General features: G+C 41.7%; 1 protein-coding gene across 1 annotated transcript; it reads right to left on the bottom strand.

Moving 5' to 3' along the window:
• Positions 1-2,434: 2,434 nt before the first annotated feature.
• On the bottom strand, positions 2,435-16,030 carry LOC109884069 (sodium/potassium-transporting ATPase subunit alpha-1-like). The gene is made up of 21 exons (XM_031814835.1): positions 15,884-16,030; positions 15,513-15,638; positions 13,297-13,356; positions 12,206-12,409; positions 11,971-12,084; positions 11,747-11,881; positions 11,534-11,651; positions 9,301-9,569; positions 8,710-9,153; positions 7,772-7,964; positions 7,482-7,657; positions 7,252-7,388; positions 6,945-7,095; positions 6,044-6,212; positions 5,793-5,947; positions 5,487-5,610; positions 4,996-5,141; positions 4,023-4,156; positions 3,749-3,850; positions 2,782-2,873; positions 2,435-2,569 (listed from the first exon to the last, which is right to left on the bottom strand). The coding sequence occupies exons 1-21, from the start codon at positions 15,893-15,895 to the stop codon at positions 2,541-2,543; spliced, it is 3,090 nt and encodes a 1,029-aa protein (XP_031670695.1). The 5' UTR covers positions 15,896-16,030; the 3' UTR covers positions 2,435-2,540.
• Positions 16,031-25,846: the final 9,816 nt, after the last annotated feature.

Here is a 25,846-nt window from a genome sequence, read left to right as displayed (position 1 = left end):
TCACACCAAGGAAGCAAACAACAATAGTCTTTACTTTACTTTTAGTTTATCAAAATGCTCATCTAACAATTCACTAAAAACTAAACTGTTCCAGTTGGCAGCTTGGAGTCCAGCAGCAGCTTCTCCCTGATCCAGCTTGTGTCCAGAGCACACAATGTGCTCTACTTTTATAGGAAGGGGAACAGGTCTGCTTAATCACTTCGTTAACCTGAAAGTAAGCAGACAAATGGAATCTACCCAGGGGTATATTCAATGCAATAGCAACACAGGGTTATCTTCACCTTGTTACACTCCCCTTGTCCTTTCAGCTTCCTGCAGATTTGTTTACTCTGTACATCAACATGTTCAGGAGCTCCAGGACTACAAACATGGGTCATTATAATGTCCATACAATAGATTTTACACTTCACGCTTGCTCCAAGTGGATACTGAGGGTTGGGTAGGCTTAACCAGTGAGGACGCAATGGCAAAAGACACCACCGGGGCTCTCGTCTCTCTTAATGAATCCGATTGGTCTAGGATTCTTTGAGTGACAGCTGGTTGAACCACTGAAAAGGTCCTTGATTATCTTTTGGGACCCATGTCGGAGATCAACAGCCAAATAGGAGCATTTGATATTGTGTTCATACTGTAACTCGACAACAAAGACTGACTGTCAAAGATAACAAAGTAACTTGATTGATGATACAGTAAACTCCTGATCCAGTGTGCTGAATGTAATGATGGTTCGGGACTGTTGAGAATCTTTGCACTAAATCGAAGCATGAAAATATCTGTAGCAGTTAAGAAGAATATACTTGAATGACCTCACTGACAGTCTTGTCAACTTGAACTGTTAGAGCCTTATTTCCTGCACAAACCTTCAAAATAGTCGACAGGTCTACCATCTCTTCTGTCTGGTACTACAGTGGGGGCCTAAAAATATTGACACCCTTGATGAGCAATAACGACAGTGTAAAATAAATAATTAAAATAGTGAGCTATATTGTATGCTCAAAAAAATTGCACAATTATATTATTTCATACTAATACAATTGCTCAGAGAAATATATTTTGTTTAACAAGTAATGTTTATTTGTCTCAAAAAGGTAAGGGTCAAAATGATTGACTCCCCTAAAGATTCTACCCAATAAAGTAGTCCAAAGTATTTTTGACTACTTTATAGTATTTGATCCCATATTCTTAGCATGCAATGACAACATCAAGCTTGTGACTCTACACACTTGTTGGATGCATATGCAGTTCGTTTAGGTTGTGTTATAGATTATTTTGTGCCCAATAGAAATGAATGGTATATCATGTATTGTGTCATTTTGGAGTCACTTTTATTGCAAATAAGAATAAAACATGTTTCTAAACACTTCTACATTCATGTGGGTGCTACCATGGTTACGAATAATCCTTGTTGTTTACAAAGCGTGTGACAAATAAAATTAGATTTTGTGTATTTTTCTCTCTGTTCTAGAAACCACTATCACTTAGAATTTCACTAGTCCACTTCCTGGCTGATGTGTGTGTGTGTGTCTTGAGTGTAGTAATAATGTGTGAACTGTGTATCTGTCTCTATTGATCCAGTATCCCTACACATATGGTACTGGAACTGACCCTGTATATAGTACACTTACTTACTTTGTGTTCTTTCTTCTTTTTATATCTTGTGTGTTTTTGTTCTACCTTGTTATTTTTAGTATTACATTGTTATTGATTAATGCATTGCTGGGGTTAGAGCTTGAAGGAAAGGTATTTTAATGTACTTGTGCATGTGACATAAAAAATTTGAAACTACCAGTCATTTCCATCCTCTAACCGGGACGCTGGGACAGTTGTACCTATAATCTAAACCAGCACCTTTATCAGAGACCACCACATGGTGACACTCTTTTTCACAGTTTGTTTCACACACACTGACTACATTTTACAAGTTCGTATAGGCTAATAACCTGTTATTCTCATGTTTCGGTAGCCTAAAGGAAAACAGTGACATTTTGAAGAAAGACATGCTTAAGGAAAAAAGAGTAAGCATTTAGGAGTAATGATAAACCCAGACACTTCCACCGTGTTTTTCGGATAGACCTACATCAAACAAAACGCAGAACGATTTGATTGAAGCATTTTCTAATGTAAGGACAGACGGATGGACTTCATTTACAAGTCAAGGTAGACCTAAACGCATTTCCCAGGGATAGGCTACTGTTGACATTGTGACCTATTGTCTTTGCTGCTCATTTCAGATCGATCCGTGTTGGATAAAGCTACAGGACCCAACGTTTTTTAGGGTGATCTGGTGTTGGATGTGCGATGCTCCTCTTTCGTGTTTGATGATAACCCGTAATAAGACGACGCAATCTGACTCCATAAAGATGAATAGTAAAGTGCAACCGAGACTCTTAAGGAGCTACAGGAACAGACTATCAAGAAAGGTCAGAGAATTGTCTATCAAAGGCAAATGGGTTTAATATCATTGTAAAAATGAACGATTGAATTACAAGGCAATACTGCAGCAGAGTGACATTGAGTGATCCTGGGACGGCCTCTTCGTCTCAATAGTATGTCTCTTGGTACACCCAACCTGAAAGAAGAGACAATTCCCGAGAGAAGAAACAAATTAGTTCGATTTCATCTTGCCACACTGCAAATCTCCACGAGACAAATGATAAAATACCGCACTCCCAATCTTACATGTCATTGTCATGTTCTTGTACAATAATTGACAGTGACGGCCAATTGTCGGCGTTAACTTAAAAACTTGTTGTTGTCTATAGACCCTGACTGAGCACTTACCTCCTGGGTTCCGTCGCATGATGTATTTTCTAACCTCATCATAGATGAAGATGAGCAGGGTGTAGGGAAAGGCACATACCCACCAGAAAGGCCTGAGGAAAAAGACAAGGAAATAGAAAAGAAACATTTTTGAGGTAAAAGTGAATGAAAGACAAGTGGAAAGAGGGAAGGAAAATAAAAAAGAGAATAAATTGAGCATAAATCTGGGAGCTGTACTTTCTCTCTTGGTTGGGTAGTAAACCCCATTACACTGGAGCTGTACTTTCTCTCTTGGTTGGGTAGTAAACCCCATTACACTGGAGCTGTACTTTCTCTCTTGGTTGGGCAGTAAACCCCATTACACTGGAGCTGTACTTTCTCTCTTGGTTGGGCAGTAAACCCCATTACACTGGAGCTGTACTTTCTCTCTTGGTTGGGTAGTAAACCCCATTACACTGGAGCTGTACTTTCTCTCTTGGTTGGGCAGTAAACCCCATTACACTGGAGCTGTACTTTCTCTCTTGGTTGGGTAGTAAACCCCATTACACTGGAGCTGTACTTTCTCTCTTGGTTGGGCAGTAAACCCCATTACACTGGAGCTGTACTTTCTCTCTTGGTTGGGTAGTAAACCCCATTACACTGGAGCTGTACTTTCTCTCTTGGTTGGGTAGTAAACCCCATTACACTGGAGCTGTACATTCTCTCTTGGTTGGGCAGTAAACCCCATTACACTGGTGCTGTACTTTCTCTCTTGGTTGGGCAGTAAACCCCATTACACTGGAGCTGTACTTTCTCTCTTGGTTGGGCAGTAAACCCCATTACACTGGAGCTAGCTAGTGAGCCCTAACTGATCCTGTGAGACTGCAGTAGTTTCCGCCCTTTACAATATCCACCCATTTTCCACCTCGTCTTTTAAAACAGAGGGTGACCTTTGTTCCAAGTTGGTATACAGAAGAGCATAATATAATCTGAAGGGTCTATTGCTCACTTGAGTGGGTACATTCTGATGGCAACGTCCATTCCAGGGCAGTAGGACAGGAAGAGAGCCAGGGCGGATTCTGAACAAAGTCCGAAGATGAGAACACGGTTCCTGAGGTGGGAGAAAAAACAAATGAATTCTGATGGATTTAAAACCAACAGGGTGGATATTGATTTTTGAAGTGAGTCGCAGGGCTGTATGAACGTGTGTGTGTGTGTGTGTGTGTGTGTATGAACGTGTGTGTCTTAGGACCCAGACCACGGAGATCGATGTGTGTACTTACTTCATTAGTCCCTGCTGAAAGAAGGAGTTCTTCCTGGTCTTACAGACGATCAAAACGGCCCACTGTGCAATCACAACAGCGGCGAAGTACGCTGTGTGGCAGGTGAACTCAATTATCTTTCTGCTCTCATATGTCTGAAGGATAAGGGGAGAGAGAGAGAGGGGGGAGAGCGAGAGAGAGAGAGGGGGAGAGAGAGAGAGCGTGAGAGGGGGGGAGCAAGAGGGGGAGAGAGAGAGGGGGGAGAGAGAGAGAGAGAGGGGGAGAGAGAGGGGGGGGGGGAGAGCGCGAGAGGGGGGGAGCAAGAGGGGGAGAGAGAGGGGAAGAGATGTGGGTAGATAGGGAAACAGAGGGGAGAAGGGGGAACGTGTTTATTACAATGTTACTAAATGTGTGGTGAGAATGTGAGCAAGCGACAGCAGTGGAATCCACAAGTGCACAAATGGAGGAATAGTAGCAAGCTGTCTACGAAGCCCAAAGCATGGAGAGGACGTTGGGGGTTGTGTGGTGCAGGTCCGAGGCTACAGACCTGTCTCTCTGGCAGTGACTGTTCGTCCACTGACTATCTGAAATGCAAGCTGTGCAACAACCCTGATCCATAATCCCAGCCATGACTTCCAAACTTTTTTTAATACTATATCACATTTATTGATATATTTAGTTTCCTTGAATTTCCTGATGGAATAAACTTACTGGAATGAACAAAATCAAAAAAATGGGAGAGACTGAAAAAGTTCAAATGGAGAACTCATCACACAAGAAGGTACTCAAAACAAAGCTAATGCTAATCCCTTCATATAAATGTAATAGAACAGGCTAGGAGCTATAAACCTGGCAATTTGACTGGTAAACTGATGCCAGCCCATCCATTATGCCATCATTGACTTGAATGGAGATGTCCTTTCTATTCATTCTATTTCTATGAATCCGTTAGTAAAATGACAGCAAAAAGGCAGAGCAGTGTTTGTGTACTCACCCACTGCTGGCCGTAGCTGTCCTCCAAGTCGTTGATATACTGGTTTTCCCAGTCCAAACGGATTCCTAGCAAGTCCATGGGATAGAACCCGTTCTCAGCCATGATTACAAAGTATGTGAAGAAGCCGGCTGCGGCCAGCATCACTCCTGTGAAGAGGAAAAAGGAGGAGAGCATTTGGTAACACTTTATTTGGATAGTCTGTAGAGCATCCACAGATGGACTATCTACAGACAAGCATCAGTACCATTTCAACTAACTATCTACTAACCCTAGTCCTAACCAAAACTTTACCTTACCCTAACCATGGCAAGCAGTTGCTAATCAACTGTTAGTCTGTTGATAGTATGATGTTTTGTTGATAATACAGATGGACTATCCTAATAAAGTTTGACCAAGTATTTTGTCAGTGAAGACACATTGATCAGATTGTAAATGTGCTATGAAACAGACTGGTCAACATACAACTCATAAAGGCAAAACAGAAGCCTTACCAAATTGACCATAGGCCACACTAATGAGTCTCTCGTTCACCAGTCGGTCTGTTTTGGGGTTCCGTGGCTGTCTCTTCATGATGTCGTTCTCAGCTTGTTCATAGGCCAGGGAGATAGCGGGGATCTTGAAGGTAACAATGGGAAAAGATCACCCGAATTAGAAACATATCGTTGGTCACTTCGATGTTTGTGAAAATATCTTCTGAACAACCTCTGAAATGATCACGGACATTGTTCGTGGTGATGCACCAGAACACATGATCAGATTGTTCACTAAGGAGTAATATCCACATCTGAAAGACCCACCATGTCAGTTCCCAGGTCGATGCAGAGGATGGTGACGGTCCCTAGGGCCAGTGGAATGTTGGCGAGGAGCAAGAAGAGGAAGGGGGTCATCTCTGGAATTTTACTGGACAGGGTGTAGGTGATGGACTTCTTCAAGTTGTCAAATATCAGACGGCCTGGGGGGAAATAGAGGATAGACGGGATAGTCAGGGTGATGACAGAAGGATGGAAGGACACAGCAGATTGATAATCATCGGCAGAGCTCCTCATACCCTCTTCAACACCAGTCACGATGGAGGCAAAGTTGTCATCCAGAAGGATCATGTCTGCAGCCTGCTTGGAGACGTCAGATCCAGCGATACCCATAGCAACACCGATGTCAGCCTTCCTCAGAGCAGGGGAATCGTTCACACCATCCCCTGTCACAGCCACAATGGCCCCCTGTGGATAAGTAAGAGAGGTGTTTAGTAGGATCGGACCCTTTTTTCAATTTTCTCCTAAAATGACATACCCAAATCTAACTGCCTGTAGCTCAGGACCGGAAGCAAGGATATGCATATTCTTGATACAATTTGAAAGGAAACACTTTGAAGTTTGTGGAAATGTGAAATGAATGCAGGAGAATATAACACATTAGATCTGGTAAAAGATAATACAAAGAAAAAAACATGTATTTTTTCTGTACCATCATCTTTGAAAGAGAAAGGCCATTATGTATTATTCTAGCCCAGTCGCAATTTAGATTTTGGCCACTAGATGGCATCATTGTATGTGCAAAGTTTTAGACTGATCAAATGAACCATTGTATTTTTGTTTAAAATGTTGTATAAGACTGCCCAAATTTGCCTAATAATAGTTTAATAATAACTTTCAAGTTCATAACTGTGCGCTATCCTCAAACAATAGCATGGTATTATTTCCTTGTAATAGCTACTGTAAATTGGACAGTGTAGTTAGATTAACAAAAATGTAAGCTTTCTGCCAATATCAGATATGTCTATGTCCTTGGAAATGTTCTTGTTACTTACAACCTCATGCTAATCGCGTTAGCCTACGGTAGCTCAACCATCCCATGGGGAACCCACCAATCCTGTAGAGGTTAAAGATCTTAGCAACGAAAGATACAATGATCCTGACTGACTCATAAGCATGGATTCATTAACTCAATAGTACCTGACGCTGGCAACCCTCCACAATAATCAGTTTCTGCTGAGGAGAAGTTCTAGCAAACACAATCTCAGTGTGATGCTTCAGGATGTCATCCAACTCTTCGGGGGTCATGTCCTTCAGCTCTCCACCGTGGACAACACAGGCCTTGGCATCTCTGCATGGCACAAAGACGGAAAGCTCAAATATAAGCTAAATATAACTGGCTTGTATTTTTCACAAAACGGCTAAATATAGGTTTCTGTCTCTCCTCTTTAAGTGTAGACAGTGTGATGACATACACTGAAATGTTCCCGAACAAACTGCAACATACCTTGGGTTGACCTCAGAAACGGGGATTTTCAGACGAGCAGCAATTTCCTCAACAGTCTCGTTGCCCTCAGAGATGATGCCCACACCCTTGGCAATGGCCTTCGCAGTGATGGGATGATCCCCAGTGACCATGATAACCTAAGTGTAGGACGGGAAGTTGAGTGTCCTGTTCACAGTGGCTGCTATGTGTGACGGCCGAAGAGTCTTGAGTTTACTATGATATTGCCATACCTTGATTCCAGCACATCTGCACTTGCTCACAGCGTCAGGCACAGCAGCACGGGGAGGGTCAATCATGGACATGAGGCCAACGAAGCACAGATTCTCAGTGGGAAAGTTCACATCTTCACAGTCAAAGTCAAAGCCTTCTGGAAACTGGTCATCAGGGAGCTGGAAATGGCAGAAACCTGGAAAGGACGCAGAGGCAGAAACAACCTAGAACAAATTCTGCATGTTCAAGACTGTATATTAGCTCCCAAACCTTTGAATGAATATGTTTCCATATTGGTGTGCCCTCTTACCCAGCACTCTCTCTCCCAGTCCTCCTAGCGCTTCGTAGGCTTTCTGAAATGATTCCTTTATCTCGTCATCCAGAGGATGTTCTTTGCCTTGGAGCAAGATGGTGGAGCAGCTGTCCAGGATCCTCTCAGGGGCTCCCTTCATCACCAGCAGATGATTGGACTCGCCGGCCGTGCTGTCCTCATGAATGGAGAGCTAGTGGAAGATGAGATGACACCATGAAGAGGGTTGACTTTATTTTAAATAACTCAGAAGGGAACCAGTGAGCCTGGTAAAGTAAAGTTATGGCTACTTATTGGATGTAGATACCCAGTAGTAGTTACAAGCTGACTGGATATAGATTCCCAGTAGCAGTTACAAGCTGACTGGATATAGATTCCCAGTAGCAGTTACAAGCTGACTGGATATAGATACCCAGTAGCAGTTACAAGCTGACTGGATATAGATTCCCAGTAGCAGTTACAAGCTGACTGGATGTAGATACCCAGTAGCAGTTACAAGCTGACTGGTTGTAGATACCCAGTAGCAGTTACAAGCTGACTGGATATAGATTCCCAGTAGCAGTTACAAGCTGACTGGATATAGATACCCAGTAGCAGTTACAAGCTGACTGGTTGTAGATACCCAGTAGCAGTTACAAGCTGACTGGATGTAGATACCCAGTAGCAGTTACAAGCTGACTGGATATAGATACCCAGTTGCAGTTACAAGCTGACTGGTTGTAGATACCCAGTAGCAGTTACACGCTGATTGAGAAAAGCCATCCATGATTTTAAGTCCATCACACCATATTTTAGATCTCAGTAGTAAATATGTAGTAAATATTTCAGTTTTTACTTCCATAGTTTTTTTTCCATGTGAAGCACATTGTGTTGCATTCCATGTCTGTAATTTGATGTGTAAATAAAGCTTGATTAGATTTGATTGACCACGTGGTTACCTGGTATTTGTTGGTGGAGTTGAAGGGGATCTCAACAACTTTGCTGTACTTTTCTCTCATGTCTTTGACAGACCCACAGCACAGCTCGATACACTTCAGCAGGGCAGTCTCTGAGGCATCACCGCTCACATCTCTCTTGAGGATAGGTACGTTGTTCTGTTCTGCCAGGAAGACGGCTCGGTTGCACAGGCCAGCGACTCTAGCCAGGGCAGCCCAGGTGGCAGAGCTTTTGTCAAAAGAGGTACCACTCTGGTTCTCTGTGGTGTCAGCGTCATGGATCTGGTTGTCGAACCACATGTGAGCCACAGTCATTCTGTTCTGGGTCAGGGTGCCAGTCTTGTCGGAGCAGATTGTGGAGGTGGACCCCAAGGTCTCCACAGCTTCCAGATTCTTCACCAGGCAGTTCTTCTTGGCCATACGCTTGGCAGTCAGAGTTAGACACACCTAAGATGGAAATCCATAGCACAGGGTTAAATAATAGAAAATTTGACAAAATATGTTTTGTTGTTGTAACAAAAAACATTTTGTCAAATGTTGTATACATTTTCTTCATTAAGTTTTTGTTAAACATGACTTTTCATCAGCACTCACAGTTACAGTAGCCAGGAGACCCTCTGGCACATTAGCGACGATGATTCCAATGAGGAAGATGATGGATGGCAGCCATCCATAGCCCAGAATGACGGAGAGGATTAAGAAAGTCACACCGAAGAAGACGGAAACACCGGTGATGATTTCAATGAAGTGATCAATTTCAATTCCGAGAGGCGTCTGCCCACTTTCCAGACTCATGGCCAACGCGGCGATACGACCCATGATAGTGTGGTCACCAGTGTTGATGACGATACCTCTGGCAGTTCCTGGAAGGGTCAAAAATTGAGTATATGGTTTAGATCAGGGTTCTCCAACTGGCGGCCCGTGCGCCGAATTTGGAACGCGGGTGGTTTTATTTTGCCTTCCCATGATTTCAGAGAAATTTTTTAAATATATATACATATAACAAAATTGTTAAAATAATATATAAAAAAACATTATAATATATATATATATATATATATAAATATAATAAATATATATATTATTAAAAAAAATATATAAAAAAAAATATATATTTTTTTTTGGGGGGGGGGGGGGGGGGGATTCAGGAAATCAGCTCCAGGTGATTTTAATTTGGGAAATATGTTCACAAGTATTCCCACACATAATAGAGAGACACGTGATCATATACAAACGTAAGCAAGGTTTGAAATGATGACGTTTTAGGCAAAAATGATATCTGTTTGGGCTTCTTGCAGCCAATTATGTTCTGGCTCCCTGACCATCTGCCCAAGAACAAAAATGGATGATTTGATGATTCCTAGTTTAGAATCACAAAGAGACAATTTAACACTTTTCAAATGTCTCCCTTTCCTACCCACATCTCAGTAGTATTCAGACTTACTTTATGGAGGCGCTAAACAAGGTTTCCTTGCGAGCAGTGAATACATGTAATTAAACCTCAGAAAACACACCCACTTGGTGGCCTACCAATTCAATCAGGGAGTTTTTGTTTAACTCGTTTTTCTGTTAATTTATCTAAAGTAATCTCTTTAAATACCTGTGTACCTTATATTTGAATTTGATCGCCACAAGATTTGATTGTAGAGAATGTGTTGAGAATATAGAACGACAGAGACAACTATGTGTTTTCAAGGCTGTTTCAGAACCCATGTGTACATTTTAAAACACTGATTTTACATGAATCCTACTTCGTGGAAAAAATTAAGCTTTTATGCACAAATAAAGGTGTTTTGATTCATTTTGAAAGTTGCCACATTCAGTTAATCAATGGTAACGTTGAAAATAGTCTAACCTATAATAGTTTTATAATTATAATATGGAGAATAGTATAACATAGTATGATATAATAAACATACTCTAATTGCCCGCACTGATCATGGAACTGTGCAAAGTGTTCCGCTGTGCGTCAAGATCCATGTATCGGTTACAGCTCCAGAATGATTTCACAGGCCTATAAGCCCCCGATTTATTTTTACTACAATTTGTATTGGGCCTTCATGAAATAGTATACACTATTACTTGACCCTCAGCCACAGACACAAAGACGTGACAGCGTTTTCAGATGAATGCGAGAAAGGCAGGCTAAATCAAACGATGTGATGGTGTGATGGAATGATACGAATGTAGAGAAGGGAACGAACACTAAATATACGTGGTTATTATGTACAGTCACCACCCGATAGTGGCTAATAAAAAAACAAGAAACGTTGGAGCATATGTTTAAAACATCCTAAAGGGCACAAAGGTTACATTTGGCGCAACTCTTTACCTTGTCATCCCATTTGGCGCGTGTCTCCAAATTTAATTCCTGCAAGTTATAAGGCCATACAATAAAAACAATCTGCATAACGGCACATATTTCATACTTCACTGTGGGGATTACTCATTTACCTAGCTCTTATCAATTAGCTCTTGTCAATTTATAAATGACAGTGCATGGAGAATGCTGCTACTTATATCGGGGAAAAATAAAGTAGATGCTTTTCCACTTATAACCGGCATGTTTGCTCGACCTTATTAATGGTGATGGAATTATTTGGGTCAGACACACCTCCGACACACCTCAATTTCTGGCGTTTCCCACATGCTTAAATTCAATGGCAGAATACAAACAGAATAGAAACAAATAAACAGTGTATAAAAAATGAATAAAGTTCAATACACGCGCTTTTAACTCCGGTCTGAATCCCCTCTTAAAATAATGAATATAATACAAGTAATTTGAACTATTCAATAATTGCAGATAGTTACAGAAGGTACTTACCCTCAACACAGTTGGTAGAGAAGAAGGCAATGTTCCTGGTTTCCAGGGGGTTGTCATTGCTAAAATCGGGACTACGAGTTTGGGGCTCAGATTCACCAGTGAGAGAGGAGTTGTCCACCTGAGTGGGGAAAGATAATTGTGTCAATACAACAATGAATGAATTACATTTACGCGTCTGACACATTACTTAATGTTTTTTTTTTAAGTATCCACCTTGCAGCCGCTGGCAGAGACGATACGCAAATCAGCTGGTATCCTATCTCCTCCTTTCACCTCCACTATATCGCCAACCACCACTTCTTCAGTGTTGATGTTCTTCTTCTCACCGTCACGGACTACCAGGGCTTGCTACAAGGAAGATGACACGATTAACATCCGCACACCTAACTATATGATAGAGTTCTTCTCAGAGGAGTTTGAAAAGGCAGAAGTCTAACCTGCGGGACCAGGTTTTTGAAGGAGTCCATGATCTTTGAGCTCTTGGCTTCTTGGTAGTAGGAGAAACAGCCGGTGATAATGACGACAACAGCGAGCACAAGGCCCAGGTACAACTGTTAAGAAGAGGCAGAATGATTATGAGAATATTGCGTTATCATTAGTAGGAAAAGCCTTTCAGGCACTGGAGGCTTCATCTCAGATTATCTCTGAATTCTATGATTGTATGATTCTCACATTAGCATTGGTCGGCTCTTCCTCTGAGGTAACCTGGATAATGTGGGCTATGAAGCAGAGCACAGCTCCGATCCACAGCAGCATGCAGAACCCGCCAAAGAGCTGCTTGCAGAACTTCACCCACTCAGGGGTAGTGCGGGGAGGAGTCAGGGTGTTTGGGCCATCGCGAAGAAGGATCTCCTTAGCCCGAACCGAGGATAGACCCTAGGTGGGGGAAGAAGGAGAGAGGAAAAATGTAAAGCGAAGGGAAAAGGAGGAGGGAGGGAAAGAGGAAAGAGAAGGGAAAGGAGGAGGGAGGGAAGGAGGAAAGAGAAGGGAAAGGAGGAGGGAGGGAAGGAGGAAAGAGAAGGGAAAGGAGGAGGGAGGGAAAGAGGAAAGAAAAGGGAAAGGAGGAGGGAGGGAAGGAGGAAAGAGAAGGGAAAGGAGGAGGGAGGGAAAGAGGAAAGAGAAGGGAAAGGAGGAGGGAGGGAAAGAGGAAAGAGAAGGGAAAGGAGGAGGGAGGGAAGGAGGAAAGAGAAGGGAAAGGAGGAGGGAGAGAAGGAGGAAAGAGAAGAGAAAGGAGGAGGGAGGGAAAGAGGAAAGAGAAGGGAAAGGAGGAGGGAGGGAAGGAGGAAAGAGAAGGGAAAGGAGGAGGGAGGGAAGGAGGAAAGAGAAGGGAAAGGAGGAGGGAGGGAAGGAGGAAAGAGAAGGGAAAGGAGGAGGGAGGGAAGGAAGGAAGGAGGAAAGAGAAGGGAAAGGAGGAGGGAGGGAAGGAGGAAAGAGAAGGGAAAGGAGGAGGGAGGGAAGGAGGAAAGAGAAGGGAAAGGAGGAGGGAGGGAAGGAGGAAAGAGAAGGCACAAAGTAAGCAAAGTGATGTCACACAATCTGAAAATATATGTTTTACTCCAAAATGTGTAAACTTTAGGAAGATATAGATATGTTTCATATGTTACGATTCGGTGTTAGATAGTGATGCCATCTTGACTTAGAAGGCAGAGGAAGTTCTACCAACGCAAATTACAGTCAGCTTTCATCCGTAGGAGCTACTGATCCAACTGGTTGTCAATGTTACAAATGGAGGCACACATGAACACACATAGATATTCACTCACCCTGGCTAAGTCTGTGCCGTATTTCCTGTTAAGCTCATCCAAGGTCAACTTGTGGTCATCCTAAATCAGAGAGAGAGAGAGAGAGAGAGAGAGAGAGAGAGAGCATGTTGTTCTTTAATCTTTCCACATTGGTAGAAGTAAACAGAACATTTAGTGATGAAACACATTTCTCCAATAGTTTGAACTGATTCTATGTATGACAAGGTCATGCAGCATAGATTTGACTCTAAACCATAGAAGAGTCATTCGTTTCTGTATGATGGATGGAATCGCTCTGATTCGTGACTGAATCCATTACTGAATGTTACCTTCTGCCCTGAATAAGTACTGCACAGTGCACGTATCCGTTTTCCTATTTCGCTACATGTAAGAAAGAAGTTTCCAATGAAAGGCTACTGTTTCTCTCAAGTTTAAACACAGGCTATTGGGGTTTTAGAACTGCCCCCAAGACTCACTGCAGAGTGATAGTAAGTAAATGAAAATGCAAATGAGTGCCCAAATGCAAATCTATAAACCAAAGAGCTTTATACAGGCTTGATAGGTCGTGTGCTGCACCTTTTCTGGCCCACAGAGATGAATAGGCTTACACTGTAAAGGGGTTGCTGTGAATTCTACAGTAACTCACAGGCAGCTAGTGGTAAGTTACTGTATTTAATATTGCCTACTGTAATATGAATAAAGTATCAAAGCAAGAACTGTGTAATGACAGTAAAATATCATAGAGTTGACTCTATTATACGGTTACAAATAAAACCTATTTTATTGTCACACACTGGACAGGTTCAGTGAAATGTGTTGTTTTACAGTTATATATACAGTTAAAGTTGGAAATGTGTGAAAAACAGTGAATACTACTGACTGTAATTGGAATGAATGAAATTAATTGAGGGGAGAAGGGGTTTGTATTTCACAGTGTTTTACACGACATGGGATTGGTACAAGCAGGTTAGCTGTTAGGTAGTGCTTACACATTACAACATATCAATTCATATTTTGTGTTTCATATCATTAGCACTTCTAGAGGCCTTAACAAAGGCTTCCAAACGGTCAGCGACTACAGGGCAAAATGACATGGCAAAATGCTCAACCAAAGGTTTAAGACTTACTGCCACTTCAGTATGTTCCCTATACATTTGAAATGGTTGGGGCGCTACTACCACACACCAGTTAAATTGGTACAGCGTTCTCTATAACAGGTGCAACTAATACAGCCTCTTACAAGGCCAGCCTCAAAATATGGTAATGAGCCAGAGACAACAATACCACTAGCTCCCACTAGTGGTCAAAACGTTTTAGGAGCTCCAACATTTTCTTTATGGTACTGAATTCTGTGGGATAGAATTACAGTTCCATTTGCATTACAGCAATTCTTTCCCCGCCCAAATTACCGTATAACATTACTGCATTACTATATTATTTACTATCGTTTTTTGTTTTCATTATCTTTGACACACTGAAAGAAAGCATTTTCCATAACTTGTAGGTAGTAGGATTGAAGTCTGAACGGATAATTTCTCACTTATGGGTGGCTCACAATGCAATATTGGGGAATGGAATTGGCAGAGTATATGCATATTAAATACTGTTGTAGTTAATAAAGTAAAATAAGTGTAGTGTTTTTGTGGACTGTTGTGTTTTTGTGAACATTACTGTAGTATTTTCTACAGTGTTAAAAAACAACAATAATACTGTCATATTTTCTATAGCATTCTACAGTATACTACAACATTCTACAGTATACTACAACATTCTACAGTATACTACAACATTCTACAGTATACTACACCATTCTACAGTATACTACAACATTCTACAGTATACTACAACATTCTACAGTATACTACAACATTCTACAGTATACTACACCATTCTACAGTATTCTACAACATTCTACAGTATACTACAACATTCTACAATAAGTACTACACATGATCGAGGGATACTACAGTGTACAGTATAGTATTCTACAGTTTCATGTAGAATTCTATAGTTAGAACTGTAGTATTCTACAGTCAACTGTTGTCTTTTTTCATGTGGGAAAAAACGTTTTTTTCGTTACAGTGTACTATGCACCTTTGTCTTTTCTTATAGAAAACACAAACATTTTGAAGCTATGTCATTGTATATATTTAAAAAAAAATGCATATGGATTCATGTGCGCTGTCCGTGTCATCTAAATTAGATGAATAAATGAATAAATAATCAGTTTTCCTTACCAGGTCAACTTCCTTTTTCAGGTCATCCTTATCCATCTTCTCCTTCGCTTTCTTCACCTGCTTTTCACTCTTCTTCTTTCCATCGTCCTCAGAGGTCGCCGCCAGTTTATAATCATCTTTCCCCTTCTGTATGTCAAAACACACGTTAATGATGAGAATCTGTAAACTATCAATGTGCCTCTTTGCTAATCGGGTCTAGAAATTCCATTTAGAAATGTATAAAATCCCCTTAAGAAGCAGCAAACAAACATGACATTTAGAGAAATCTTTTTTGCAAGTATGAACTGTAAAATAACATATTTTTAGTTAAGATGAAAGAACACAAAATAAGTATTAAAATCCTGATAATCCAAAGTGCAATGCAGACTTACTACAAGCCCCATCCTTGCACCGCTGTCTCAATCCCAGTGGTTTTGTGAAGATCATTTATTTCCTCCTTATCCTGAGAAACTCCACCTGTTGCACATCTACACCTGCCTCTCTCCCTCTTCCTCCACGTCTCGATGGAAACCAAGAGCTCCCTGGGTAGCTAACTGAGGATTGAATATTTATATGGTTTACCTGGCCAAGGGGAGGTGCACAGGAGGAATGAATCAGATGTGTGGAGAAGGGACCGAGGATGGGAGGGGTTGTGGAGAAGGAGTTGGATCTGTGCCAATCTTCACCTGTACAGCTAGGTCATTTTGACCATGAGCCCCCATAAAGAAAGCATCCCTGTCGGAAGTTGATGGTACTCACAATAAACAAATGGGTTCAAAATAACACAACCAGTGACCCAACCATTTGCCACTATAGTACCTACAATACCATGTGTATGTAGGTAGTTGGAAGTTGAAAGTACTCACAATAAACAAATGGGTTAAAAATAACCCAACCAGTAATTCAACTATGGGTCACTTTAGCACCTACCACATGTAGATATTTGAGTAGCAATCTGAAAAATCTTTAAAATGTTCTTAAATGTGATGTTTTGTTGCCTCTGGGGCAAAAAAAGCTGAATACAGAGTGATGTCATGAGAAGCTGAATGCAGAGTGATGTCATGAGAAGCTGAATGCAGAGTGATGTCATGAGAAGCTGAATGCAGAGTGATGTCATGAAAAGCTGAATACAGAGTGATGTCATGAAAAGCTGAATGCAGAGTGATGTCATGAGAAGCTGAATACAGAGTGATGTCATGAAAAGCTGAATACAGAGTGATGTCATGAGAAGCTGAATGCAGAGTGATGTCATGAGAAGCTGAATACAGAGTGATGTCATGAAAAGCTGAATACAGAGTGATGTCATGAAAAGCTGAATACAGAGTGATGTCATGAAAAGCTGAATGCAGAGTGATGTCATGAGAAGCTGAATACAGAGTGATGTCATGAAAAGCTGAATACAGAGTGATGTCATGAAAAGCTGAATACAGAGTGATGTCATGAGAAGCTGAATGCAGAGTGATGTCATGAGAAGCTGAATACAGAGTGATGTCATGAAAAGCTGAATGCAGAGTGATGTCATGAAAAGCTGAATGCAGAGTGATGTCATGAGAAGCTGAATACAGAGTGATGTCATGAAAAGCTGAATACAGAGTGATGTCATGAAAAGCTGAATACAGAGTGATGTCATGAAAAGCTGAATACAGAGTGATGTCATGAAAAGCTGAATACAGAGTGATGTCATGAAAAGCTGAATACAGAGTGATGTCATGAGAAGCTGAATACAGAGTGATGTCATGAAAAGCTGAATACAGAGTGATGTCATGAGAAGCTGAATACAGAGTGATGTCATGAAAAGCTGAATACAGAGTGATGTCATGAAAAGCTGAATACAGAGTGATGTCATGAGAAGCTGAATACAGAGTGATGTCATGAAAAGCTGAATACAGAGTGATGTCATGAAAAGCCGAATACAGAGTGATGTCATGAGAAGCTGAATACAGAGTGATGTCATGAGAAGCTGAATACAGAGTGATGTCATGAAAAGCTGAATACAGAGTGATGTCATGAGAAGCTGAATACAGAGTGATGTCATGAAAAGCAGAATACAGAGTGATGTCATGAAAAGCTGAATACAGAGTGATGTCATGAGAAGCTGAATACAGAGTGATGTCATGAAAAGCTGAATACAGAGTGATGTCATGAAAAGCTGAATACAGAGTGATGTCATGAAAAGCTGAATACAGAGTGATGTCATGAAAAGCTGAATACAGAGTGATGTCATGAAAAGCTGAATACAGAGTGATGTCATGAAAAGCTGAATGCAGAGTGATGTCATGAGAAGCTGACGAATGGGAAAACTGCAGTTTCTACTTCCGTTTTCATATGTACCTATTGATTCTTGAAGTGCGTACCCTTGAAACACGCAAGAAGAGAGGTTGTGTTTTGGTAGACAGAGTGGAAGGCCGTGGGTGGCTGTTTAGTAAACCTCTTGTCTGTTTGTGGTTGTGGGATCATGTCTATGTTCCCTTAGTGAGGGGATCCACTGTTGCATGAATGAATAAATAAGGACCAATAACAGATCAGATCCATGTTTATTGGAACACATTGTTTTTGTCCTTTTCACAGAACCGGGAATATAGACAGAAGGTCATATGGATTTTTATTTAATCAGGATCCCCATTAGCCGACGCCAAAGGCCACACCTTGTCTTACTGGGGCTCGATGCATAACAGCACGTACATTACAGTTAACCTGCCCTGGGACAACGATAGTTACAGTTAACCTGCCCTGGGATAACGATAGTTACAGTTAACCTGCCCTGGGATAACGATAGTTACAGTTAACCTGCCCTGGGATAACGATAGTTACAGTTAACCTGCCCTGGGATAACGATAGTTACAGTTAACCTGCCCTGGGATAACGATAGTTACAGTTAACCTGCCCTGGGATAACGATAGTTACAGTTAACCTGCCCTGGGATAACGATAGTTACAGTTAACCTGCCCTGGGATAACAATAGTTACAGTTAACCTGCCCTGGGATAACGATAGTTACAGTTAACCTGCCCTGGGATAACGATAGTTACAGTTAACCTGCCCTGGGATAACGATAGTTACAGTTAACCTGCCCTGGGATAACGATAGTTCGAACTATGCTTTTTGGAAAGTAACTATTTCTGTTGGAATAAATAGTTACTTTGGAGGTAACTATAACGGTTTGAATACACATCCGTAAAAAGTACTATTTATCAAAACTATTTGAATACGTGTAACGGGGGAGAACCATCAACCTATTTTAAACATATCGGTGTCGGTCTGCCTGTGCCAGGTGTATGTGATTGCTCATTAAGGGTGTGGCCTTGTATATAAAAGCCTTCCTGTTTGTGTCATTCAGGGGATCGCCTTACGATGTGCTGGTCAGCGTGCCTTGGGAGCGGTGATGTTGGGTTTACTGAATTTAGTATGAGAAATAGGAATGATTGTGAATGTAGTGTTTTTTAGGCGTTGCCCATATTCCATCTGGACCTTCTCTCCTTCTCCCTGGGCTCTATATGTGTTACAACACATTGCTATTGTCTGAGTATGTGAAAGAAACGTGAATAAACCTTGTGATATTTGTTTGTGCGAAATCTGATATTGCCATCTGCTGAAGTCTGTCTTGTAGGACAGTTGTACGGAGCTTCTGGAACGGATGTATAGGAATGATGTCATCCTATGGAGATGTCTGTCTTGTGATGCTGAAAATGAAAATAAATTGTTTCATCCTAATACTGTTGTCTGATTCCAATGTTCCAGTCCTTGGTGTAAATAATCTTATGTTTAGATTAGTCCCGAGGATGTAACCTCTCCGTATTGTAAAGTTGGTGTAGTACTGCTACTGAAATGATATGTGTTTAAATCCTTCACGTTACACACAGATCCCAGGAAGTGACTACTTTTCTGAAACTATTGGATTGGCTGGTTTCAACTAGCGGCAGGGCTGTATCTGGAACTGCATGTTGAAGATAGAAATAGAATGAATAGAGCACACACAACCTCCTATGCTATTCCAATCTGACAGTCACATTGGAGCTACACAATACATTTCTACGTGAACATTCAGTATATTTCCATTCTCTTGAATGTCCACTGCCTCAGGTGTACATAATTAAATCAAATGATATTTAACCAATGATATTTTGTACAGATAAGCATTAATAAGTTGAATGCTCAACTACTGTATGACCCTGAAAAAGTTGAAAGCTGCAATTAATTTCATGATACCTGGAAAGACAGTGTAATTAAAAGCCATTTGCAAACAGCAAGTTGGATGCTTCGCAAAAACGCCTTTGAACCTCTGTCCGTCTGAGGGTAAGTGGTTCAAACATGCACTATACCATCCAGCTTACTCAGAATACAAACTAACATGATTTTCCATCTACCATGGATGTAGTTGATTCCAGAAAGCAGTTAATGGGATATTTAGTTACTGTTAGCATTCTCAGTTACACTTAACATGAAATGGTTATTGTGCCTGTGTCATAAACATTGTTTTGGAGCAACATGTTATCAGCCTGTTACATAATACTTTGATACTTGTATTTTAAATGCAGAGAAATGAGCTGAGCTTCTATAAGTACTGTACACAAGAACTAGTGACTGTTCCTTATTCCACTTATGCAATTCTAAAGTCATTTCCAAAGTCCTATAACCATTTTCCTATTGTAATACTCAGTTACTACACATGTATAATAACTTTATGCCGTGTTACTGTTAATTGTCTCACTCGTGAAAATATGTTTGTCAACTTGAAGCTGCAAAAGTGGTCTAATCTTACGTTGAGGTGATTCCATGTCCTTCATGTATTTACATTGTATTTGGAAAGTATTCAGACCCCTTGACTTTTTCCACAGTTTGTTACCTTACTTTTTTAAACGTTTTAGAATAAAGTTGTATCTACACACAATACTCCATAATGAAACAGTTAGAAGCAATCACAATCAGGCCTCTATGGTGGAGTGGCCAGACGGAAGCCACTTGACAGTCCGCTTGGAGTTTGCCAAAAGGCACCGAAAGACTCTCAGACCATGAGAAACAAGATTGCCTGATCTGATTAAACCAAGATTGAACTCTTTGGCCTGATGACAAGCTTCATGTCTGGAGGAAAACTGGCACCATCCCCAAGGTGAAGCATGGTAGTGGCAGCATCATGTTGTGCGGATGTTTTTCAGCGGCAGACTGGGAGAATAGTCAGGATCGAGGGGAAAGATGAACAGAGCAAAGTACAGGGAGATCCTTGATGAAAAACTTATCCGGATCTCCGACTGGGGCGAAGGTCCACCTTTCAACAGGACAACGACCCTTAGCACACAGCCAAGACAACGCAGGAGTGGCTTTGGGACAAGTCTCTGAATGTCCTTGAGTGGCCCAGCCAGAGCTCGGACTTGAACCCGATCGAACATCTCTGGAGAGACCTGAAAATAGCTGTGCAGCGACGCTCCCCATCCAACCTGACAGAGCTTGAGTGGATCTACAGAGAAGAATAGGAGAAACTCCTCAAATACAAGTGTGCCCAGCTTGTAGCGTCATAAGCAAGAATACTTCAGGCTGTAATCGCTGTCAAAGGTGCTTCAACAAAGTACTGAGTAAAGGGTTTTCTAAAAAAACATCTCAATTGTCAGTGAAAACCACATTTGTTTGAACAAGTCTGCCATATCAGCAGGCTTTTATTAAAAAGGCAGTAAATGAGGCTGAATTAACTCTTTCGCTGCCAAACAAGGCTCCGCTGGTAGCCAGGTGTAGCAGTGGTAAGATGTTGGGACTCTGCTGTTGGGACAGCTTTATGTAGGCCCTAACAGTTTGTGGGCACCATTTGCCAATGTTATTGTGCAATTAATGTATTTTTTTGTGTTGTGTAGTGGCTTTGATGGCATGCACCAAAATAAGTTTGCCCCACTAAGATTTATATGTTCAAATCACCACTGTAGCCAACGCCAATGGCAACAGCTAGTCTTACTGGGGTCCGACACATAACAAAAAAATGTATGGTGGTTTGTTGGTTGGTGGTGGTGGTTTTAGTGAAGTAAGTATGAGAAATAGGAATGATTGTGAATGTAGTGTTTTTAGCCGTTGGCATCCATATTCCACCTAGCTCTCCTCCCTGGGCACGCTCTCTGTGTGTTACAGCAGATCATCATTGTCTGAGTGTGTGAATGAAACCTAGTGATATTTGTCTGTGAGAAATCTGATATTGCCATCTGTTGAAGGCTGTCTTCTAGGACAGTAGTACAGAGTTCCATGTAGGCCTATGGAGATGTCTGTCTTGCAATACTGAAAATTTAAATAAAGTATTGTTGCATCCTGATATTGGCTGATTCCCATGCTCCAGTCCTTGATGTAAAGAACCTGTTATGTTTAGATTAGTCCTGAGGACCTCACTTCACGTATTAATAGTCCTGAGGACCTCACCTCATGTATTAAAACGTTGTATGGCTATAGGAATTATACATTGATTGTACAAAACACTAGGAAAAACCTGCTCTTTCCATAACAGACTGACCAGGTGAATCCAGGTGAAAGGTATGATCCTGTATTGATCAGTATAGATAAATGGGAGGAGACGGGTTAAAGAAGGATTTTAAAGCCTGGGGACAATTGAGACATGGATTGTGTACGTGTGCCATTCAGAGGGTGAACGGGCAAGACAAAATATTGAAGTGCCTTTGAACGGGGTATGGTAGTAGGTGCCAGGCACACTTGTTTGAGTGTGTCAAGAACTGCAATGCTGCTGGGTTTTTCATGTTCAACAGTATCCTGTGTGTATCAAGAATGGTCCTCCACCCAAAGGACATCCAGCCAACTTTATTTGTATTTATTTTATTTCACCTTTATTTAACCAGGTAGGCTAGTTGAGAACACCTTTATTTAACCAGGTAGGCTAGTTGAGAACACCTTTATTTAACCAGGTAGGCTAGTTGAGAACACCTTTATTTAACCAGGTAGGCTAGTTGAGAACACCTTTATTTATCCAGGTAGGCTAGTTGAGAACACCTTTATTTAACCAGGTAGGCTAGTTGAGAACACCTTTATTTAACCAGGTAGGCTAGTTGAGAACACCTTTATTTAACCAGGTAGGCTAGTTGAGAACACCTTTATTTAACCAGGTAGGCTAGTTGAGAACACCTTTATTTAACCAGGTAGGCTAGTTGAGAACACCTTTATTTAACCAGGTAGGCTAGTTGAGAACACCTTTATTTAACCAGGTAGGCTAGTTGAGAACACCTTTATTTAACCAGGTAGGCTAGTTGAGAACACCTTTATTTAACCAGGTAGGCTAGTTGAGAACACCTTTATTTAACCAGGTAGGCTAGTTGAGAACACCTTTATTTAACCAGGTAGGCTAGTTGAGAACACCTTTATTTAACCAGGTAGGCTAGTTGAGAACACCTTTATTTAACCAGGTAGGCTAGTTGAGAACACCTTTATTTAACCAGGTAGGCTAGTTGAGAACACCTTTATTTAACCAGGTAGGCTAGTTGAGAACACCTTTATTTAACCAGGTAGGCTAGTTGAGAACACCTTTATTTAACCAGGTAGGCTAGTTGAGAACACCTTTATTTAACCAGTTAGGCTAGTTGAGAACGCCTTTATTTAACCAGTTAGGCTAGTTGAGAACACCTTTATTTAACCAGGTAGGCTAGTTGAGAACACCTTTATTTAACCAGGTAGGCTAGTTGAGAACACCTTTATTTAACCAGGTAGGCTAGTTGAGAACACCTTTATTTAACCAGGTAGGCTAGTTGAGAACACCTTTATTTAACCAGGTAGGCTAGTTGAGAACACCTTTATTTAACCAGGTAGGCTAGTTGAGAACACCTTTATTTAACCAGGTAGGCTAGTTGAGAACACCTTTATTTAACCAGGTAGGCTAGTTGAGAACAAGTTCTCATTTGCAACTGCGACCTGGCCAAGATAAAGCATAGCAATTCGACACATACAACAGCACAGAGTTACACATGGAATAAACAAAACATACAGTAGAACAAAATAAAACAAAAAGTCTATATACAGTGAGTGCAAATGAGGTACGATAAGGGAGTTAAGGCAATAAATAGGCCATGGTGGCAAAATAATTACAATATAGCAATTAAACACTGGAATGGTAGATGTGCAGAAGATGAATGTGCAAGTAGAGATATTGGGGTGCAAAGGAGCAAGATAAATAAATACAGTATGGGGATGAGGTAGATAGATAGATGGGCTGTTTATAGATGGGCTATGTACAGGTGCAGTGATCTGTGAGCTGCTCTGACAGCTGGTGCTTAAAGCTAGTGAGGGAGATATGAGTCTCCAGCTTCAGAGATTTTTGCAGTTCGTTCCAGTCATTGGCAGCAGAGAACTGGAAGGAAAGTCGACCAAAGGAGGAATTGGCTTTGGGGGTGACCAGTGAGATATACCTGCTGGAGCGCGTGCGACAAGTGGGTGCTGCTATGGTGACCAGTGAGCTGAGATAAGACGGGGCTTTACCTAGCAGAGACTTGGAGATAACCTGTAGCCAGTGGGTTTGTCGACGAGTATGAAGCGAGGGCCAACCAACGAGAGCATACAGGTCGCAATAGTGGGTAGTGTATGGGGCTTTAGTGACAAAACGGACTTGACACAGCTGTGGGAAGCATTGGAGTCAACGTGGGCCAGCATTCCTGTGGAATGCCTTTGCCACCTTGTAGAGTTCATGCCCTGATGAATTGAGGCTGTTTTGAGGGCAAAAGTGGGTGCAACTCAATATTAGGAAGGTGTTCATAACATTTTGTACACTCTGTGTATATTTATGTAAATCCCTCACGTTACATACAGATTTCAACGTGATTACTTTTTAACTTTTTAAATACAGATCTTAGAAGGCAACTACTTAAAAATATATTTCATTGGCTGCCTTCAATTAATGGCACTGCTGTACCTGGAACTCTGTGTTGAAGATAGAAATAGAATGAATAGATCACACACAACCTCCTATACTATTCCAATCTGTCTGACAGTCATATTGGATCTACACAATATATTTCTATATCAACATTCTGTTTGTCCATTCTCCTGAATGTCCTTTGCCCCAAGTGTACATAATTAAGTTAAATGATATTTAACCAATGATATTTTGTACAGATAAGTATTAATAAGTTGAATGGTCAACTACTGTTGGACCCTGTCAACATGCCACTGAAAAAAAGTAAAAAGCTGCAATTAATTTTATGATGCCTGAAAATACTGCAGAGTATTTCAAAGCTGTAGTGGAAGGAGATAAGGTTGCGACTTGCAGGCACTGAGGCCCAGCGTGATGACTCAATACATTGTTTGGATGGCTGACCATCTGTGAACTATCACAGGGGTCAAACACAGCTGATCTGTGGCTGTCTCCGGGGCAGGACGTTCCTACAGTACCCTGGGAGCGCCGACAACGTTGGAGGTGTGAAGACTGATAAAGATTTATTTACTAAATTAATATTACTGTGTGAATTAAATTATGTTTTATTGTACTGTAAATGCTACGGGTTATTATTATTGGGTACTTTTTTTCAGACCGTGGATAGTTCAAAGTGAAACATGGTTGCACTCCTATCGTTTAAATTAAATAGATTAGATGAGAATCTGAGTTTTGGGGGGGTATGTCCATGGGGGAGCAGCACAGGGAGGGGGTATGTCCATGGGGGAGCAGCACAGGGAGGGGGTATGTCCATGGGGGAGCAGCACAGGGAGGGGGTATGTCCATGGGAGAATAGCACAGGGAGGGGGTATGTCCATGGGGGAGCAGCACAGGGAGGGGGTATGTCCATGGGGGAGCAGCACAGGGAGGGGGTATGTCCATGGGGGAGCAGCACAGGGAGGGGGTATGTCCATGAGAGAATAGCGCAGGGAGGGGGTATGTCCATGGGGGAGCAGCACAGGGAGGGGGTATGTCCATGGGGGAGCAGCACAGGGAGGGGGTATGTCCATGGGAGAATAGTGCAGGGAGAGGGTGTGTCCATGAGAAGAATAGTGCAGGAGGGGGTGTGTCCATGAGAAGAATAGTGCAGGGAGAGGGTGTGTCCATGAGAAGAATAGTGCAGGGAGAGGGTGTGTCCATGAGAAGAATAGTGCAGGGAGAGGGTGTGTCCATGAGAAGAATAGTGCAGGAGGGGGTGTGTCCATGAGAAGAATAGCCCGGGAGGAGGTGTGTCCATGGGAGAGTAGCGTGGGAGGGGGTGCGTCCATGGTGGAGTAGCGCGGGAAGGGGTGTGTCCATGAGAAGAATAGCACCGGAGGGGGAGGTCCATGGGAGAGTAGCGCGGGAGGGGGAGGTCCATGGGAGAGTAGCGCGGGATGGGGTCTGTCCATGGGAGAGGGGATGCAGGTAGCTGACTAGTGGCTATTTATGAGGGTCTGATGGTAGAAACCTTTTAA

Source organism: Oncorhynchus kisutch, unplaced genomic scaffold, assembly GCF_002021735.2.
Source record: "Oncorhynchus kisutch isolate 150728-3 unplaced genomic scaffold, Okis_V2 Okis07a-Okis12b_hom, whole genome shotgun sequence".
Taxonomy (NCBI): Eukaryota; Metazoa; Chordata; class Actinopteri; order Salmoniformes; family Salmonidae; genus Oncorhynchus; species Oncorhynchus kisutch.
The sequence above is the reverse complement of the archived record's forward strand: the minus strand, read 5'-3'. Positions and strand labels throughout refer to the sequence as shown.

Bases quoted from the DNA above. Each gene is read 5' to 3' on its own strand.
- LOC109884069 (XM_031814835.1), bottom strand. The intron at 11,882-11,970 runs GTTAGACTTCTG...TCTTCCTTGTAG, and splicing joins TCAAAAACCTGGTCCCGCAG to CAAGCCCTGGTAGTCCGTGA. The intron at 6,213-6,944 runs GTACTATTGAGT...ACTTATCCACAG, and splicing joins TGGAGGGTTGCCAGCGTCAG to GGGGCCATTGTGGCTGTGAC.